At 41.4% G+C, this 20448-nt stretch overlaps 1 protein-coding gene across 5 annotated transcripts; it reads left to right on the top strand.

Moving 5' to 3' along the window:
- The first annotated feature begins 1947 nt into the window (after positions 1-1947).
- On the top strand, positions 1948-20111 carry AP4B1 (adaptor related protein complex 4 subunit beta 1). Of its 5 annotated transcripts, none has more exons than XM_054980902.1 (11): positions 1948-2262; positions 3156-3278; positions 5913-6137; positions 6884-7014; positions 7454-7601; positions 9438-9934; positions 10876-10959; positions 11330-11433; positions 15469-15676; positions 15960-16244; positions 16442-20111. In XM_054980902.1, exons 2-11 carry the CDS (start codon positions 3166-3168, stop codon positions 16864-16866), a joined length of 2220 nt encoding a protein of 739 aa, XP_054836877.1. In that variant the 5' UTR covers positions 1948-2262; positions 3156-3165; the 3' UTR covers positions 16867-20111. The 5 variants fall into 5 exon arrangements, with proteins under 5 accessions (XP_054836877.1, XP_054836875.1, XP_054836876.1 ...); XM_054980900.1 differs by having other exon boundaries at positions 2446-3278; XM_054980901.1 differs by having other exon boundaries at positions 1948-2397.
- Positions 20112-20448: the final 337 nt, after the last annotated feature.

The following is a 20448-nucleotide window of genomic DNA, read 5'->3' as shown; positions in this document are numbered from 1 at the left end:
GCTTTTATTAACCCGTTCCATACCAAAAAGCTCCCGGAACAGCACGAAACAGCCCAGAACGGGCACTAAAGAAATGCCAGTGCCACAAAAAACAGTGGGATGTGTTAGAGACACTCCAGAACAATATTTTAGAAATGAAAACTCTGGACTGGCACACTTTTATTAACCCGTTCAAAGACAAAGACAAAGACAGCCGGGCCCCCGGGGGGAGCGGCTGTGCCGCTCCCCCCGACGCCCCCCGCCCCGCCTCCGGCGGGCCGGGGCCCCCCCGGGGAGAGCGGTTTGTGCCAGCAGATTTAGGGGTGATATCAGAGGATGGTGTGGTTTAGGAAGGAAAGGAACCTCGGTGGCATATAATGTCATAGAGTCCTCCCACCAAAGCAGCTATTCCAGGGGAGTTGATCTCTCTTATCTGGAGATCAGCTGTAATTCCAGGAGAACTCCAGGCTCTATCTGGACGGAGGTTGCAACCTTACCCAGTCTCCTTCTCTTCAAATCAGCTCTGCTGTTCCCTCCTGTATGCTTGAACCTTCTCTCCAGGCACCTGCTGACACTTTAGTCAAAACCCTCTTCAGATACCAATACTTCATGCAGCTTTCCAACCAAGCTGTCACAAATTTTTGCATCACTGATTTTGTTCACATTAATCCACTGTTCACTGTACAACCACACCCTTCGCATCATTTTTGCACTCACCTTCATTTTGACCCTCTAACTGAATTGGTCTATGGGAAGCAATCCTTAAAGTAGATTCCTTTTTTTGGTTTATTATATATATTAATCGGACATCTCTTAATTTTTTTTCCAAATAAATAAACAAATAAATAACTGAAAAAATAGGACATATTTTTTTATTGTTACTTGGAGCATCCAGCCAGGTAACTCCTCTTCGCCTGAGGCTAAGTCCCAGGCTACCAACAGATAATTGTTGGGGTGGAGGGAAGCGAAAAACATGGTCTGGGTGTGCTTTCAGTCCCGAGTCTGCAGAAAACTGCAGTCTGTTTTGTGCTGTTCCGTGAGCATATTGGCATAGAAAGGGTTAATTGAAGGGTGCCAGTCCAGAGTTTTCATTTCTAAAATATTGTTCTGGAGTGTTTCTAACACATCCCACTGTTTTTTGTGGCACTGGCCTTTCTTTAGTGCCCGTTCCGGGCTGTTTTGTGCGGTTCCGGGAGCTTTTTGGCATGGAACGGGTTAATAAAAGCGGGGCAGTCCAGAATTTTCATTTCTAAAATATTGTTCTGGAGTGTCTCTAACACATCCCCCTCTTTTTTGTGGCACTGGCATTTCTTTAGTGCCCGTTCCGGCCTGTTCCGGCTTTTACCCTGTCCCGTTTTTTATAGACGCGCCCCTTCCCCTTTTCAAGTAATACTGCCAAAAATTAAAGCAGCGTCTCATTCCTCATTAAGTAATATGATTAAGGAGTCGGAAAAGAGGTAGATACAGTGCTGAAGAAACCAGTCCCGAGCATTGTAAAGTTTTGTAGGTCACAACCAGCACCCCTCAATTCGATTCAGAAACAAAGTTTGCCGATGCTTTAACGATGGTTTCAGGTGTAACAATAACTTTAACGCATCGGTGGCAGCTGACTCCAGAGAATAAACGAACGAACTGCAGCATTGTGCATTAGCTGAGGTTTCCGTTTTAAACACTCCTTGGCTCTCTGCCTTATTAAAAGACATCGTAGGTTGCAAGCACCTAATGAATTTGCAAAGTGCACGAGGGGGAAAAAGTGGCACCGTTGTTGTTGGTGGTGGTTAGGGGACTTTGTTGTTTCAAATCGTAGCTTCCGCAGCTTACGTTTGAGTTTCTACGTGCGTTCCGATACCTTTCCCACTCTTACCCCTCACATGGAGGATTCTACAAAGGGCAGGGAGCCGGAAGTTGAACTAGAGCCCTAGGAAGACCTTCCGGTTGGCTTGAGACAAGTGGGCGGAGGAGGTCGTCGCTGGTCGCGAGTGGAAGACGAACAAGGCATTGAGGGCGCCTCTCCACCTTTAGCCTCCCGCCTAGGGGGTTGCATGGCAACGGCTTCGTCCCTCTTTTGTGGAGCCTCGCGGGGTTCTGTAGATAAGAGTCCACGTTGTGGGTGTCTGTGGCGAAATCGTCGTCTTTCCTTGTCCTGAAGCCTTTTAAGGGTTCTGAAGCCTTTTCTCTCAACGTCCTCTTGCCGTTCCTGGATTCGGGCGCTCCCGGGCAGGGGCTCTTTGTATTGCAGGATTTGAGTCCAGAGACACCTTACAAACCAGCAAGATTTCCAGGGTATAAGCTTTCGAGAATCAGAGCGCCCTTCTACAGAGACCTTATATTACAGTCACTTTTTGGGGATTGGGCAGGCTATAGCGAGGCCCAGTTATAGGCGAAGCTGCTGTCATGGTCCTAAGTTTTAGGAGAATGGTAAACATTTTTCAGGCATTCATCATTATTTTATTTTATGATACTCAGGTGGCTTGTGCCAGTTACGGAAAGCAGTAAAACTAGGGGTTCCCGCATGCATGGGGGAATACCTAAAGTATGCAGGGAAAATTAGCCAACAGGAACCCCTGAAAGTGGCCTCTTGAGGACTGAAGCTGCATGAGGTACGAATGTTGAGAGCAATGGGGCAGGGGAGGCTAGTCGGCTCAATTACCATAAGATCATCTTGAACCTGGAGGGACGGTTCTGCTTGGGGGAAATTTGCAAATTCCCTCCCCTCGCTGTTCCTTACAGGCTGCTAGATTCATTTCTGTGATGTTGAGCTTTATAGTTGAGTGCCTATCAGTAGGCTTGCAATGGATAAGATAGGGATTCTTGTACGCTCCTAGAATTCCCCGGTTACACAGAAAAATATGATTGTATATTTTAAAAGATACATGTCAAGCCCCAAAGGCTTGATAAGAGAGCATTCTTATTATCCTCCAGGAGGCACTCCTGTTGAGTGTCAGATAAAGGGGGCGGGGCATGGAACAAACTTGCTTAACACTCTGTAAGATCTTGCAGTATTCTGGATGGTGGAGAGATTGGGGTGCAGGGAGTTTCCCAGTTGCATATTTTTTCTTCAGTTTATGTGGGCTGTTTTCTTTGAGTCTCTGTTCTGAAGAAATCCAGCACTAGAACTGGGGGGAATGCATGCATTGACGCCCGCCCATGAATTCTTCCATGTTTGCTACCTACAGTGTTTGCAGGATGCCATACCTAGGTTCAGAGGATACTTTGAAGGAACTGAAGAGAGCATTGTCTAACCCTCATGTCCAAAATGACCATCTTCGCTACAGGAATGTTATTCAGCGAGTGATCAGGTGTGTGGCCTGGACTACTTGTGCTATAATACAATCTCACCATTATTGGAGGGTGGTTGTTGAGTTTTTGAAGTGCTAGAGGTTCATGCTCAATGAGTGGCATATGTCTGATTCTCTTGTGGAGAAGCAGTATCTGTAGCGGTTAGAGATACTTGGATTCAAATCCTTAGTTAACAATGAAGGCTTTTGGTTGATGTTGGGCCAGTAACATACACCCTATATCATCAGTTTGTTGTGAGGGTAAGATGGTGGAGCTTCTTGAAGAAAGGGTAGAATAAAAATGATCTACCTTGTTATGGCAATTTAGTAACTGCTGCTACAGACTAACACGACAACCAATCTGTAATGGTTACTGTAATGATTTTAAGTAAATGTGTGTCTGTCTTTAAATGCTTGGTGTGGTATAGATGAAGAGTGGGGGTGAAAGAGATGAGTGAGTGTTATGATTGGTTAATGACTGAGTGTGGGCGGAGTGAATCAGTTTTAGACTGAGAGTGGAGAAAAAAGATTCAGTCAGGGCAAGAGAGGCAAGCTGTGTGCAGTCTTGAGTATTTTTAAGCAGTTCTGAGAGAAATATAACCTATGTGGAAAACTGAACTTTTTGTGAAAGAACATTCGGTCAGGGAAAAGCAGGCAAACTGTGTGTGCACCTGAGAAAAGTTCTTACTTGGAATTGAGAGCGAAATTAATTCCAAAAGCAGGCAATCTGTTTGTGAAACCTGAGAGAAGATCTGTGTGACTGGGTTTAAGTAAAGTAACGTTAAGAATTAAGAACTACTCTTTTGAAACCATCAAGTTTTAGAAATAAAATAAAACCGATATGCTTCTTATAAAAATAAAAGTTCACTTTGGGTTTTTTTTATATCCCAGAGTATCTGTCATTCCTATATCCCATTCCTTTCCTCAAGGCCACATAGTACCATGAAAAAGCCTGACCCTTGGGTACATTGCTAAAAGGAGAAATTTAAGTTATTCTGGAATTTGATTCCTGGTGGCAGCAATCTACCAAAAGGGGGCAAGAATAAAAGGCTTAAAGACCAAATCTACCCAAGAGAAAGAAAGGGTCGTAACAGTTACCTAACAGAAGACTGAAATGTTAATCTGATCCACATTAATTATGTATGTCACATCAACTTCTTTGTAGCTCTGATGAAAGTACATAGGAAGAGCCCTGCTGGATCAAACCAGTGGTCCATCTAGTCCAGCACTCTGCCTCACATAATGGGTAGCCAGTTATTCTGGAGAGCCAACAACAGCATAGAGTCCAAGACTTTCCCTCAATGTTGCCTCCTAGCACTGGTATTTAGAGGTTTACTACCTTTGATCATGAAGTTTCTCTTTAGTCGCCATGGCTAGTAACCACTGATAGACCTATCCTCCATATATTTATCTAGTCCTCTTCTAAGGCCATCTGTGCTTGTGGCCATCACTTCATACTCTGACAGTGATTTCCACATTTTATTCACTTGTTGAATAAAAAACTTCCTTTTGTCTGCCCTGAATGTGTTGCCCATCAACTTCATTAAGTGCCTTCAAGTTCTAGTATTTGCGGTGGGGAGGGAGAAAAAGTTTTCTTTATCAACTTTCTCTGCCCCATGTATTATTTTATAAAACTTTATCATGTCTGCCCTCAATTATCTTTTTTTATATAAACACAAAAAGTCCTAGACACTTCAGCTTTTCCTCATAGGACAGGTGCTTCAACCCTTAATCATCTTGGTTGTCCTCTTTTGTACTTTTATATATATATATATATATATATTTTAAAAAACAACGAAAACTATACACAGTATTACAAGTGAAAGCACTCCATATCTTTGTATAAGAGCATTACAGTATTGGCTGTTTTATTTTCAATCCCTTTCCTAATAATAATAATAATAATACTTAGCATGGAGTTTGCCTTTTTCACTGCTGCCTCCCTCAGTTGACATTTTCATTGAGCTATCCATTTTCATGTGAAGAAAGTGCGCTATAGTATTTCAAGATACACAGTGCTTAGGGGTTTTGCTCATCTATGTTCCATGAAGCTGCTGTACAGTATCGGGCTAGGCAAAGAGGCCCTTATAGAAAGCAGATTCTTAGTTCTCATAAAAGACGACTTCTAAAAATATAAAATGCAGAAGTGCTGTCTGTGATTACCTGGGACCTCTAGGGAAATCTTAATTCTGAGAACGAAAAATAGAGTGTACTGTGCAGCTTCCTCTGTCTTCTCATGGTCTTTGGTTCCATGTTTTCATTTCCTTAATCACACAGAAAAGGTTATAGCCCATGATTAAAGAAAGAAAACTCTGTACAAATCCTTTCTCAATTCTCTTCCAGTATTAGTCGAGCTGTGAGATCTGTGTAGATTAGATTTTCACATATTTTTTGGTTTGTGTAATTTAAAAGAATAAGGGAAGGAGCAAGGTATCTAATTTATCCCTTGTTGTGGAAGGGATTAATGCAGAGACCATAGCATGGATTGTAATTAGACTGTTGTACTAAGGTGGAATGCAGGTAAACCTTCTCTTCTAGAATGTTGCAAGCAGAAAGGCAATGATACCTGTTTAACTTTCTTATGATTTTAAGGTACATTTTAAAATAAACGTAAGTAGAAATTCATCTTTTAAATACGTTACTTCTTTTTTACAGGCATATGACCCAAGGAGTAGATGTGTCCAGCGTCTTTATGGAAATGGTTAAAGCTAGTGCTACAGTTGATATTGTTCAGAAGAAGTTAGTGTACTTGTACATGTGTACGTATGCACCGCTGAAGCCAGATCTAGCTCTTTTAGCTGTCAACACTCTGTGCAAAGACTGTTCAGACCCCAATCCCATGGTTAGAGGCCTGGCCCTGCGTAACATGTGCAGTCTCAGGTAAGGCTATGATTTGATATGGAAGTAGAGTGGTTCTGCTTACCCTGGTCTTTGTTTCAGATGCTTAAGAGCAAAGGCCTTGTTTCATTAGCCCAGTATAGATTTTGTTGGTTAACACCTGATGACTTGATCCATGAGTTACTGCACTGGTGTGACAATTCATAGGACTGGACTGAAGTGTCATCAGTGGTGCAAGAGTGGAAGCTGTGGTTTCACACTGGTTCTGGGACCTAGACCCAGCATAAAATCAAAGTAAAGCATATGTATGCTTTGCACTGTTCTCTGTGAAGCAGTGATTTTGAGTTGGAGTGGGTGATTTATTTCAAGTACCAGATGCCCAGCATTCTCTGGTTTGGGTGCTACTTAAACTATAACAGTGCAAGCTGCTGTTGCTGCTAAACCCCCCAACATATGGAATTGTGCTGCCAATAATTTAGCACCACCTTATAATGTGTCAGTGGCTACCACAGGTACAAATGTTTAAACTAGTGTAAAAACAGCATGGGGAAGGCAGGGTTTGAAGACTACAGAAATGTTTGAGATAACCCTTTTAAAAATGGCTTGAAGATAGTTTGCATAAAATGGAAGGTAGTGCCCTGTTTATCTGCCAGAAGTTACTTTCAAAGCAATGGCAATAAGGAGGCCTTTGTTGTCAGTGTGCTACATGGCCAGATTGAGGGGCGGCAGAGAACACATGAAGGGGAATTTAGAAAGACTCCAACTATGACAGCGTATAATATTCCTAGGATGCCTGGCATACAAGAGTATATCCAACAGCCAATCCTGAATGGTCTGCGAGACAAAGCCTCCTATGTAAGGCGAGTCGCTGTTCTCGGATGTGCAAAGATGCAGAAACTCCAAGGAGATGGTGAAGTGGGTAAATAGGCATTTTTTCTGACCAGTCTAGAAATTTTCCTAACACACTGTTACTCCTTTTAGAATAAGTATTAAAAAAGTTATTTACATTTCATTTAGATGCTGTTGCATAGTTTTACAGAGATAAATGTTCCATTGAATCCCCTTGAAACAGAACTAGATTTAATGGATCTATTTGTTATGGAAATTCCTTATCACTATTCTACTGAGTAAAATGTCTTCTCCTCTCCCTCTCCTCCCAGTCATTTTATAATTATACTTTTCGGGCAGTCTACATGTTATTCCACATGTTATTGTGAGGATTGAATTCTGATGATAATGTTACATGCACATACTCACACATACAAATAACATAACTGTTACCTGCATGAGTACCTCTCCTAGGGAGATGTTTATTGAGTTGAAGTTCAGGTAGCCATTAACTCCCATACTTTTTATAGATGGTATGCTCGTTAATGAGCTGTATAGTTTACTTCGTGATCAAGATCCTATTGTGGTAGTGAATTGTCTGAGGGCACTTGAGGAGATCTTGGCATATGAAGGAGGAGTTGTCATCAACAAGCCCATAGCACACCATCTTCTTAACAGGTATTTTCTCCCTAAGACAATCATAAAATGGAATCATCATCCTTTGTGTTCAGTTTGTGGGTTTGCAGAAACCAGCTGCTCAGTGAATTCATATCGCAGCACCAATCAACTATTCTGTTTGGGAACATGTCTTTTTTTGGAAGTTCTGTACCATTGCTGTGGTTTTGTGCTGATGTTAACAGAGAAGAACAAATCATTACTTTAAGCCACTCTGGGGATCATTCTGATCAAAAGGCAGCAAATATGGATTTAATATAAATAAGATGCCATGGAAGCTTGCTGGGTGATCTTGGGCCAGTCACACACACTCAGCCTAACCGGCCTTACAGGGTTGTTGTGAGGATAAAATGGAGGAGAGGAAAATGATGTAAGCCACTTTGGGCCCCCACTGAGGAGAAAGGCATAAATTAAGTAAATAAATAAAATACAGCATGCAGACTCAACTGCCTGTGGATAACTATGGGCAAGTTCTAGTCCAGATTGTTTTGAATGTGATAAAAATGCATGTTTGGAGATCAGCGGATAAAAATGTATGGTTCTGAATCTACTAAGCCTTGCAATTAGCCATCTGATGCTGATAATGTAATTGTGGGGAGTTTTGGAGTAGTTCTACTTATTTTTGGTAAGATAGTTCAAAGAGTAGCAGTCAGTGATTGTTTTATATATTGTTGAAGGCTTTCATGGACGGAGAACGATGGTTGTTGTGGATTTTCCGGGCTGTATAGCCGTGGTCTTGGCATTGTAGTTCCTGACGTTTCACCAGCAGCTGTGGCTGGCATCTTCAGAGGTGTAGCACCAAAAGACAGAGATCTCTCAGTGTCACATAGTGGAGAAGGTGTTGGCAGGTGACTGAGAGATCTCTTTATTTTGGTGCTACACATCTGAAGGTGCCAGCCACAGCTGCTGGTGAAACGTCAGGAACTACAATGCCAAGACCACGGCTGTACAGCCCGGAAAATCCACAACAACCAGTGATTGTTTTGTCTGGGCACTTCCTCTAAGGGTCTCCTACTCTTAAATATATAATGCAAATCTATGGAGTAATGCAAACAAAGATTTGGAGCTGAAGGGTTTAGCCTCTTCTGTTTCACCAGGGATGTAGATAAACATTTTCCTTTTTCAGTTATAAAGTTTCGTCCCTTCCAAGACATTAATCAAAGTCCTAGTCTGGGTAATCTTTCTGCAGTAATATAAGGCAGTGTTTGATTAATTATAGGTAAACTTATTGTTGATATTGTTCAAGATACTATTAAGGTATCCTGTGACAATTAAAATTGCTTAAAATTATTTAAAATAGTCTGGCAAAATGTAGCTTACTCTTCCTATCCCAACTCAGGCGAAGGTTTTTGTGATTCCTAGAAGCCCAAGATCACTTTTTAAATCAAAATTTTAAAAGACAAGAGAATTTTCCTGTGTCTTTCTTATGCCTAAGAAGACCTTGTTAGAATTAGTATATGTCTAGTTCAGAAACAGATCTAAAGATTTCAGGACCCATGAAACATCTTGCCTGCTGTGGCAGCAGGGCTAATACTAGTGCTATGAAGAATTAGCCATCTTTCCGACACTAGTTGATTGACCAGCAAAGCAGTCCTAAGCTGAGTTACACCCTTCTAAGCCCATTGAGTTAATGCTTTTGGATTGCACTGCAGGTGTCTCAATTTCTGTCTTACAGGCCTTCTTGTTGTTTTATGTCTTTGGGTCTGACGAATGTATGAGCCTGTGAAATAATTGACGTGCAACTTGGAGAAGCAGCACAGAGGCCTTGCAAGTTTATTTTAAATAAAAGATGTGGCAGTTATAGCCACTGCATTGATTTTGGTTTCCTCTCATTGACAGGATGCCGGATCTAGATCAGTGGGGCCAGAGTGAAGTGTTGACTTTTCTGTTGCGCTACAAGCCCCGCTGTGAAGAAGAACTCTTTGACATCTTGAATTTACTGGATGGCTATCTCAAGAACAGCAGCCCCAGTGTGGTGATGGCTGCTACAAAACTCTTCTTAGTCCTGGCCAGAGATTTTCCACATGTGCAGATTGATGTGCTGGTGAGAGTTAAGGGCCCACTCCTGGCTGCTTGCACCTCTGAGAGTAGGGAACTTTGTTTCACTGCCCTGTGCCATGTGCGTCAGATCTTAGACAGCCTTCCCAGCCATTTCAGCAGCCATTACAAGAAATTCTTCTGCTCATACTCGGAACCACATTACATCAAGTGCCAGAAGATGGAGGTGCTATGCAAATTGGTGAATGATGAGAATGTGCAACAAATATTAGAGGAGCTGAGAGGCTACTGCACTGATGTATCAGTAGAGCTTGCACAAGGGGCAATTTTTGCCATTGGTAAGTGAATTGACAGTATTGCTGTGAAAGAGCCTTCTCTGTGCAAATAGAGGTATGTCAAAGATGTGGTCTATGTGGAAAATGTATTGTTTTTTCTAGACTGGGTGACAGCAGTGGCTTCCCCTCAAAGGATTCTGAGGACTGATTCTTTATCTTTAGAAACAGAAAAAGAATAAGACTCCCTCCTAGCTGGTATGGGTGTGTGAATCGGCTCCACAGTACCAATTGGCTTTAGTCTTGAAGCACAAAGATTGATCGTATCTCAAAATTGAACTGTCCAAAATGGTTTATTAAGCCTTTCTACTGTTCATAATGTTTTTGTTGGAGCCATCACATACAGTTTTTAAAACACTGATTAAAATTAAGCCTGGGCACTGTCACATTAGATATTTCTGCACATGCTTGGGATTAGTTTCTCAAGCAGGACTCTGAAGAGGTGCCATAGAAATGTCCTAATACATAGATAAAAAGTAGAAAAGATGACATTGATCATAGCTACAGGAAAAGTCACATTTTAAAGTTATGATCAAGTCAGTCAAGTATTTAGGGGTCTTGTTTGTAACTCCCCCAAGAAAAAATGTTTGTAGGATGAGTGAAAAGGATTCTATGTGAGAGCCAGTGTGGTTATGGTGGTTAGATGTTGCAATAAATCCCCATTGCCTTGCTCAGTCATCATCTCTCAATCTAACCTACCTCGTTGTTTTGAGGATAAAATTGGGGAGGGTGTGTGGAAAAGTGTACATATGAAAATGGGGAGGGCAGTACCCTGAGCTCCTTGCAGGAGGGCAAGATGAAAGTCACTTAAATACAAAAGAGATGGAACAAATTCTCACATAGCTTATTAAATACCTCCATTATTAGGTAGAATGTGATTGTGCTGATACTTAAGTATATAGTTTGTGTGTCATACTAAAATTTGAGTCATTTTGTGGTTTCTCCAGGCAACATTGCTAGGACATACACAGAGCAATGTGTCAGAATACTAACAGAGCTCTTGGAGCTGAAACAGGAGCATATAACTTCAGGTAACGATTCTATTTCTTATTTAAAGGGTGAGCCAAAGTGTCACATTTAATGGGCTCTTAAAAGCAACTGTGCTAAAACTGCTGTGGTTTCAGTCATTCTTTAGTTTATGCATTTTTCATGTAATAATTCTTCATCTTAAAATTTCATGTGCCTACAGATGCCAAATTAATTAGATTTCAACACCCACTTGCATGTGTTTATATTAGAAGCAATTCCTACAGCATTTGGATTGAGCAATCCTCACTCCTTTGCTTTAAACAAATTATGTGAATGAGGCATATGTTATCCTGGCTAGCTCAGCATCTGTGAAGCCTCTCCGATAGTGACTTTGAAAGTGTTTGCAATGCTGAGTGCTGTGTTCCATTGTAGCAGTGGTGCAGGTGTTCCGGGACCTGGTGTGGTTGTGTCCACAGTGTACAGGGAGTGTGGCTCGGGCATTGCCTGGTTGTGAAGAGGCTATCCAGGACAGTGAGGTAAGGAAATGTTGGGTTGGAGGAGTAATGGGGAGGGGGGGGAGGCTGGGATTGATGAGATTGCTCAATTAATTCATTAATCAGGCACCAGCAGTACAAAAGGGAATCTAGAGTTCTGTATGAGAGATCCCTCTTATTATGCTGCCATAAAACCAAAATTTTCTGAGCAAAGAATTTTAAATTTATCCTATCCTTAGGGCTTGAGTTCACTTCTATGTAAACTGTTGGGACTCTGGAAGCAAAGTGGGAGAGCACTACAGTACATTTTTTTTGTTATGCCCTCTCATTGCATATAGGTGATCAGGGTGGATTTCATTTAAATCAAATTGATTTGATCACAATTTAAATCACTAGTCAGTAAGACTCTATTTAAATCATGGTCGTCTATATAAAGGCTCATTCTTGCTGGTTGTTATAACCTTAATAATTGCAACCAAGATGAAGGTTGCAGTAACTTCTCAGGTTAGTTTTATGGTTATAGCAGAAAACTAATAATTGTTTGGTTAATTACCATTTGAAAAAGATAATTATAAAATCATTGTGAGGTGAACTATCTCCCATTTAATAGGTTAATCATTCATATTTGGACACCTTTTCTGCTGTACTTTATTGGAAGGAGAAAAATAATCATTAACAGTAATAACCATTTAAATTGTTCTATTCCACTAAAACAATAACATTACATAGCATATGTATTCTTGTATTAGCTTAAAAACCCATGTTTGTTAACCATCGTGGTTAAACAAAAATATTCCCAAACTTGGTCTCTTTTATGGCCTGCAGCCATTATAGGTTTTCTCTTCAAGGGAGAGAATAATACGAAAAATCCCAGGCTGTACTCACAAAGATTCAAGACTACTGGAGTATTCTGTACAAAAAGTTTCACTTTCATTTGTATTGCTTGCCCCTCCTCTCACTTAGCGTTTAACATCTGCTCCTTATTCAGATCTATTCAACCACAAACAATCATTTATTCATTGAACTTCTTGAAACTTAGCACTTAAGAGGTAAGGGGTTATGTACATAGATTTGCAGAGGAACAATAGGATTGAGGTCTCTTTCCAACTCTGTTTATTTTACAACATTTTTACTGTAAAGAAGAGGCATGTTATTTCTGCAGACACCAATTCAGTTTTGAGAACTGAAAAACCAAGCATCTGGGATGGTGTCTTCTAGATATAAAAATTACCCAAAATAATCTTACCAAAACCTCTGGGAGAGCATGACATTGAACCTTAATGAATTAATGGAATTCATTCACAAAATTTTAAAACATTGCATGAATATACAGTCTCGTACTACATAATTAAAATTTATTCCTTATTTCATTATGAAAAACCTTTGGGCTATAGTGTATCTTAAATACAAAACTGTAGAGAGGTTTTTTTCTTCAAAAAGCATTTTATCAAACAAAATCAGATTTAAATTAAAAAATACTTTAATTTTTTTAAAATAATTGCGGGTTTTTATCCACCCTGTAAATGATCCATTTGGAACAGTCAGAGATATTTCAGCAGGATAGTACTGTTGAGATAAAAGCTTGGTGTAGGTTGTAGCTTTTTTCAGGATTGCTTCTATCCACAGACTTACACCAGCAGTGAATAATCTGTTTTTCCGGCTGCAGTTTTCCTCAGTCTATTCAGATCTTTCTCATACATAGCTCTCTGAAAGCAACAAGTTGATTTCTCAAGAGAGAAAGCAGAGAGGATGGGTAAGAAAAGGAATCTATAGAAATGTTACATGCTGTGGAGTTAAAAAGAGACTAAATAGTTCTGTTGCTGAGAGCAGGCATGACTGCTGCTTGGATGATCCCTTATGAACTAAATCGAATACTGTGAAGTAATAATCATATGGCTTAAAACAGTACATTTTAAAATAAAAATCTGTGCCACTCTTTTCAGACTTAGTAAGGGAACTAATTCTAATCCTGGTTCCCGGTTTGTGAATCAAAAAATCTGTATGTTGGGGCTAGATACTGATCAAAGAGTCTGCAAACCTGTAGCAGTAGGCAGGGAGGACTCCTAGGTTGGCAGGATAATGTTAAATTCAACTTAAACAGGAGAAGGGTGGGGGAGGATAAACATAAAATAGTTTGTGCCAAGATTTTATAAGACTGCCTCTTAAGTCTAAGTAACCACAGACAACCACAGCCAAGACCTTGTGGGGCAATCTTGCAAGATTTCACTGGTCATTTACTCCACTGTGAAACCAAGATGGTTGGGCAGTAAAAGAGTAAGCACACATGAAGATTGGGGGTAGGGGATAGCAGATCCAGCAGGTATGAACAGGTATGAAAGAGGGACGGGGGGGGGTGTAGAATTCCCTCCACAAGTCTCGCATAAAATCATAATAAGGAATCATAGCAGGTAAAATCTAACCATAAAACAATTAAATAAACAAATCCATAATTGCCTAACCAAAAATCAAAGTTCAAGTACCACTGAAAGAATTTTTACTTATTTCCTAAATGGCATCAGCAGTTTCCCTCAAGAGGACGTTCCATGGCCTTTGAGCTTCCACTGAGAAGGTGCTGTCTCATGTTGCCAATATCCCAAACCGTCCATGAACACACAAATTGGGTCCCAGACTGAACCTTTCCAAATACATGTGAGAGAAGGAAGTTCTTTTAGGGAGCTTGGTCTCAGAGTATTTAGGGCTTTAAAAGTCAAAATTTATATCTTGAAGGGGCCTGGTAAAGTGGCAACCAGTAGAATTGTTTTAAAACTGGAGTAATATGTTCCAGATGGCCACCATTGAGCACAAGCTGGCAGCAATGTTGTTGACTAACTGTAGTTTCTGAACACTTTTCAAAGACAGCTCCGTATAGATGAATCTAGAAGTCACTAAGATGGCTGGCCAAGTCCTTCATATTAAGGAACGGATGCAGCTGGCAGGCCAGACTCAGATGGTAAAAAGCATTCTTGGCCATCACTGTCAAATTGGACATGGGAAAACAGTGCTGAGCCCAGAGGCGTAGCCAAGCTGCAGGTCTTTTAAGGAGAGTGCAACTCCATCCCAAATGGGCTGAACATCTGCTCCCAGAGCAGCTGTTTCCTAGTCAACAGTGCCTCTGTCTTGTCTTGTTGAAGTTTGAGGAAATCACTGTGGAAGAGTTGCATTAAGTGGGAATTGAATTGTGAAGTAGACCTGTGTTGAGGCAGTGGTTGCTTCTGCAATGGTTATCTGCTTTTGAGTTCAGTGCTTTTGGAAAGCGTGAGTTTTGTTCCTGCTTCCCCACAGCATTGTGGTACATTCATGCACTTACAGGGGTTTCTGTGGCTTTTTTCTGATCTTTTTCAAACTTGCTTTGCTCCAAAGTTTTGGAAGAGATTTCAGTAAAGCTTGGATGTCTGTTGTATGGGTGAGAAAACTTAGATTTTCCAGGTAATGGCAGCCATTTTCCCTGACCCTGTCCCCAGTGCAGCCATTTCATCCTTCTGCTACTGGGGGGGGGCTTTTATTTTTTTAAAAATCATCCCTGTCATATCAATATACCATTGTGACAGTCAGTGTAACAGGTTCTTTGAATTATCCACATTCTTTTAAAAAAAATAGTCTCTAGCTCCTTCCCTTTCAAAGATGTAAGGGAAAAAGGCATATCTGTGCAAGTGGCTAGAAACTTACTTTTAAAAAAGAAAGATTAATTCAGAGAACCTGCTACACTCAAGTTACAAATGTATGTCAATATAATTATTTTTCTAGCGCTGATCTTTTTTAAAAAAAATTGCAAAAGCCCTGGTAGCCCAGAGGAGGGTGAGGGGTTAGCCACTTCGGGAGGTTGGTGCAGGGGAACTGTGGGAAAATGTATTATGTGGAAATCCCATTGCTGCTGTCGATTATCTGCTGCCCCATCAGCTACAGGGAAACCACAAAATCCCATATTGGTGTGGAAGCCACCAGTGTCTGTATCTGCCACAGTATGTGTTGTAATCCACACCCATCTGTTCAGCCTCCATTCTCTGCATGGTAGTTTAGTTGTGCTGTGAATGGAGTAAGTTGGCCCTGAATGTGCTGTGATCTGCTTTAATCCTTCAGGGCAAGCAAGCTCTAATCTGGCTACTGGGGGTACATGGGGAGAGAGTTCCCAATGCTCCATACATCTTAGAAGATTTTGTGGAGAATGTGAAATCAGTGGCATTCTCGGTCGTGAAGGTTGAATTACTGACTGCTTTGGTGCGGCTCTTCTTGGCACGTCCAGCTGAGTGTCAGGATATGCTGGGTCGATTGCTGCATTACTGCATTGGTAGGTGCATTTCTTTTAAGATGACTGTTTTAAATGGTTTTATATATCTCCTCTGAGGGATCTTGCAAGTTTCAGTTGGATTGATCATTGATATAGCTTTAAACATCCGTTCCACGTCAGAATGAAATATCTTGAACAGTTTTACAATTTGCTTCTGCTACTAGGTGCCACATCTCTTAAGAGTGCTATGGCATACACAGTTGTTTTGCATAGGATCACTAAGATCAGAGATAAATAAGTACTGTTGTGTTCTTTGTTGTGAGCAAATACATCTGTCTTCCAGAGGAAGAGACAGACATGATGGTACGGGACCGTGCTTTGTTCTACTATCGTCTTTTGCAAGCTGGTACAGAAGAGACAAAAAGGGTTTTGTGTAGCCCTGCATCTGATCACTCTTTGCGGCTTTTAGAAGATCAGGCTGAAGGCTCTGTGAATGCATGGGCCTCTGATTTTAACTCTTTGGCTGTCATATATGGCAAAGAGCAGTGGGCAGCCATGACTGCCAACCAGGTTGTTGAGCTTCACTATGCAGACTCGCTCTGTGAGGCCCCGACAGTGGTAGAAGAAGGTAACAATTCACTTGCCTATTGTCTTTGTACAATTTTTATTAATGAAAATTAGAACTTTGCATAAAAATACTGCTTTAGATGGATGAGTCTGCTGCATTCATCCTACTGCTTTCTGGGCTCTGAGATACAACTACAGTTTGTGCTAAACAGACAGTGATGTATATTGCTTAATATGGTTTCTCTTTCCTCTTTTCAGAGCCACTGATTTCAGAAAAGAAAGAAGTTCCTTATATTGCCACCAGCTCCAGTGGCCTTACTTTAATCTCCAGCAGATGTTTGACTGCAGAACAGTTTGAGAGAATGTGGTTGAATTTGGCAGTGGGTTGCCAGCAAACTGTTCCTTGGCAAGAAAATGTGCAACCTGATACCATGCAGGCGGCACTGCAGGTTGTCCATATCCAGACTATTGCTATGAGTAAGGCTAGTTCCCAAGTCTGGAAAGCCTACCTTGGTGCCCAGGATGATGCAGGCTGCCTCTTCCTGACTGAGCTGCTGCTTGATACAGACAATGCAGAGATGCAGATGTTAGTGAAGCAGAGTGAAGACAAACCTGAAGCACTGCAGGCTTTCATCTCAATTCTAAGAACTGTACTAGGGACAGTGGTGGGACTCACATCCTAATTCTTTCCAGTCTTTGATTTGATCGTGACTGTGTACAGCCATTAATATAATACAGAACAAATTTATGACTATGGGAATATACAGTGTATGCAAAAAATCAATGATCTATTGGAAGGAGATGAGATCCAAGGAACATGGTATTGGGGTACTTGGAAAGCCTACTGTTACTTTGATGGAAAATAAGCTATTAACTGGAGTGATCAAAAATTTGCCTTGTCCAGGCAATGGGGACAAGCATAAACTTGAGCCTGCAGTTCTTTTGCATTCTTTATATATATATCTTCCGGTAGTGAATGTAGCTTTGGAGGTTGCTTCCTGTGGGAATCTTCTGCTACCTCCACAAGTGTTATCTGACCTGAGTTCGATGCTTGTGGGGAACAAGTTTTTTCCCTGCTTCCCTGCAGCATTGTGATGCATTTGTGTTCTTCCTGGGGGTTCCCTGGCTTTACTCTGAACTTTCTCAAATCTGATTTGCTCCAGAGTTTTGGGAAAGATCACCGTGAAACCTGAATGGCTGGTGTGTGAGTGAGAAAATTCAGATTTTTCCTCCTACATAGCCTACCTCTTTCCCAACAGCTGCCCTTTCCTTTTCATGCCTCCTGGAGGGTTTTTGATTTTTTTTAAATTGGCACTGGAATATTGTTATATAGATGTAACATTATACCAATAAGTGAACCATTATTATTATTATTTATTTATTTGATTTTTAGCCTGCCTTCCCTGCAAGCGGGCTCAGGGCGGGTTATAGCAGTATAGTCATACAAAGATAAAACATATAAATACATTTAAATTGTATTTATTCAGGTTTTCTGAATTCTCAGCTTTCATTTACGAAATGTCTCTAGCCCCTTGTATTGCAGAGATATAAGGGGAAAGGCATACCTCAGCAACAGAAGGGGCAAGAAACTTTTTAAATGAAAGCTAGGAATTCAGAAAGCCAGGTGCCCATATTGGTATAATAATATTCTTGTGCTGGTTTTTAGGGGGAAAAGACCCAAGAGAAGGGGGAGTAACTGCTGCTGCTCAGGGACTGGGGCAAGGAAACTATGGAGAAACCCACCGAATAGAACTTCCACTGTTGCTGTCAGCAGCTGTACCAACAACAGGGAAACCACACAAGCCCTTCCCTGTGTGGAAACTGCTTTTATCTTGCTATTTTGAACTTAAGGAAGTAGCAACTGTAGTGTTGGTGGAAAGGAAATGAAACTTGATTTAGAGGGAGTGCCATTTACCAGAAATCAGCCTAGGGTAATTGATTTTTTTATAGTATAAGGTTTAACTTAGATAAACTTCAAGGGCTGCCACCAGGATTGGCACATTTTCCAGGACACGATCCTTAGGGAGTTGAAGTATGCTATAAATCACTGAGGCATGACTTCATGGTAAAGAATGAGCATTTGCAGCAGGGCTCATTTCCAGGGGGAACACGCCGGAACACTATTCTGGCAGTTCCCCCAACAGTCAGGTGGCCCCGCCCACCTGACTTTTGGACATTTGGGGCCATTTAGGCCTCCATTGGGGCTGAAACGGCCCGGATCAGGACTGAAACGGCCTGGATCGGGTTGGTGCCAGGCAGGGGACCCCTCCCTCGCCCAGCACCGATCCAGGCCAAAACGGGCCCAAAATGCCCATTTTCAGTCCAGGCTGTTTTGGCCCTGATCTGGGACCAAACAGGCCCCAAATGGCTATTTTTGGCTATTTGTGGCCCGTTTCGGGTGGAGTCAGGGCCAAAACAACCAGGAGTGGGTCGGTGCCTGGCGGGGGACCCCTCCCCTTCCCAACATTGACCAGATCCAGGCCACGTGTCCAAAATGGCCATTTGGGGCCTGTTTCGGCCTGGATTGGGGCCAAAACGGCCCTGATCGGGCCACTGCCAGTGTCCTGTCTGGCAGCAGCCAAATCCCGGCCATTTTGGCCTGATCAAGGGGTGTGGCATATCCTAATGATTTATGCTAATGAGTTCCTGCAGCTGTTTTTCTACAAAATGACCCCTGATTTGCAGGTATGTGACAAAAATAACAAAGTGAATTTTACCACTCTTTAGTGGCTTTTATTTGTTTTTATTTTGTTTGTTATTTATAGTCTGCTTTTCTTACTGAGACCCAAGATGGATTACACAATGTAAGTCAATACAATCAACAGCTGGGGCATTCAGTAAACAATACAAAAGGGTAGGGATTGCAGAAATTTGAAAACAATCATAATTTCAAATGCAGAGTGGAAACATTGCTGAAACAAAACAAGTTATTTGACACAACATACCAAAGAACGAGGAAACTACCCGGTGGGAGCATATCTACAGCAACAGACAGTACCCAGCAAACAGTATAGTATTTGGACTTTGTCCCTTTATCAAAGCATCTCTTTGAGCCATTTCTTTACAGCACAGCGCTATTACCCAAGTGAAAAAACCCCTCTGAATAATTCAGTTTTGCATAGTTTGCAGAAAGCCAAGACAGTGCGAGCTCTCAGCAATTACACTGTTGCCGTTACAATATATGGTAGCAGCATATGGTAGCATTTTTTCTCACTGCTATGCTACAACAGGGGTCTGTTAAAACCTGTCTTTCCTACATGAAAAAGGTTATTTCAAGGCAAGAAACAATTACTAAAGGCCTATTCAGGTGACTAATTTAGGAAGCTTACATGTATTTTTCCAGGGCAGCAGCAATGGACAGGATGCTTCAGCCCATACTGGCTTGTATGACTGACAGGGACGAGCATATGTTGTACCATGTATGTGGCCCCTGTTGTTTGTAGCATGACCTAGGGGAAAAGATACCTGCTTTTACCCAAGATGCTTTTCGCATATTTAGTTGTATGCTGTAAAGAGTTCTATGGGAGTATGGAAGACTGTCAGGTTCATATATCTTTTACATACTCTGTTGAGAGAGAGAGACTAAGTCTACACATAGAGTCTGGCAGTACCTTTATGGCTCAGCTGGATCATACATATGGCTCTAGTTCTTTCATTATTCTTTGTAAAGATACTGGTAGTAAAGCAACTTTTCATATCTCTTGGTCAGTTTTTTTTCCCCTGCCTTTTGCCAGTTTTGTTATTTTGTGTTTCGGAGAGTTTCTGCTCTCTGTAATAGTCATTTCCCTTTGCCCAACATTCATATCTCATTTGACTTTAGCATTTAAGAAAAATTAACATTGCATAATGCCATACAGTACTGTGTAGGGCTGGGCATTTGTTATGTTTTGACTGTTCTTGTAATAGGGATATTTTGTTTGTTTGCTAATTGAAGATTCCATAAAGGCAGAACAAGTAATTTCCTTTATTACACCCTTTTGTGTGTCTGTCAGAAACCAGCCTGCAGCAAAACATTACATTACATTCCAAGCAGCAGTAAAATATGTTCTGTCAAGAAACTTCAGCCCCTTGCTATTAAAATACTGGATTGTTGTAGCACCACTGTATACAAACAGCTGCTCAGCAAGGGTGACTGCTTTGAAAAGAGGGTGTTGAGCAAAGTTTGTCCCACCTATGTTTTGTGCTTCCACACCAAGCTATCCATTAGTGCAAGAGCAAGGAGGGGTGATTTCACCAAAGTCATTCCTCATTGCAGCCTACTGTGG

This window comes from Eublepharis macularius, chromosome 5 (genome assembly GCF_028583425.1).
Source record: "Eublepharis macularius isolate TG4126 chromosome 5, MPM_Emac_v1.0, whole genome shotgun sequence".
NCBI lineage: Eukaryota > Metazoa > Chordata > Lepidosauria > Squamata > Eublepharidae > Eublepharis > Eublepharis macularius.
The sequence above is the reverse complement of the archived record's forward strand: the minus strand, read 5'-3'. Positions and strand labels throughout refer to the sequence as shown.

Bases quoted from the DNA above. Each gene is read 5' to 3' on its own strand.
- AP4B1 (XM_054980900.1), top strand. From the start codon at position 3,127: ATGAATTCTTCCATGTTTGCTACCTACAGTGTTTGCAGGATGCCATAC. The intron at 7,015-7,453 runs GTAAATAGGCAT...TACTTTTTATAG, and splicing joins CCAAGGAGATGGTGAAGTGG to ATGGTATGCTCGTTAATGAG. The intron at 11,434-15,468 runs GTAAGGAAATGT...TTAATCCTTCAG, and splicing joins AGGCTATCCAGGACAGTGAG to GGCAAGCAAGCTCTAATCTG.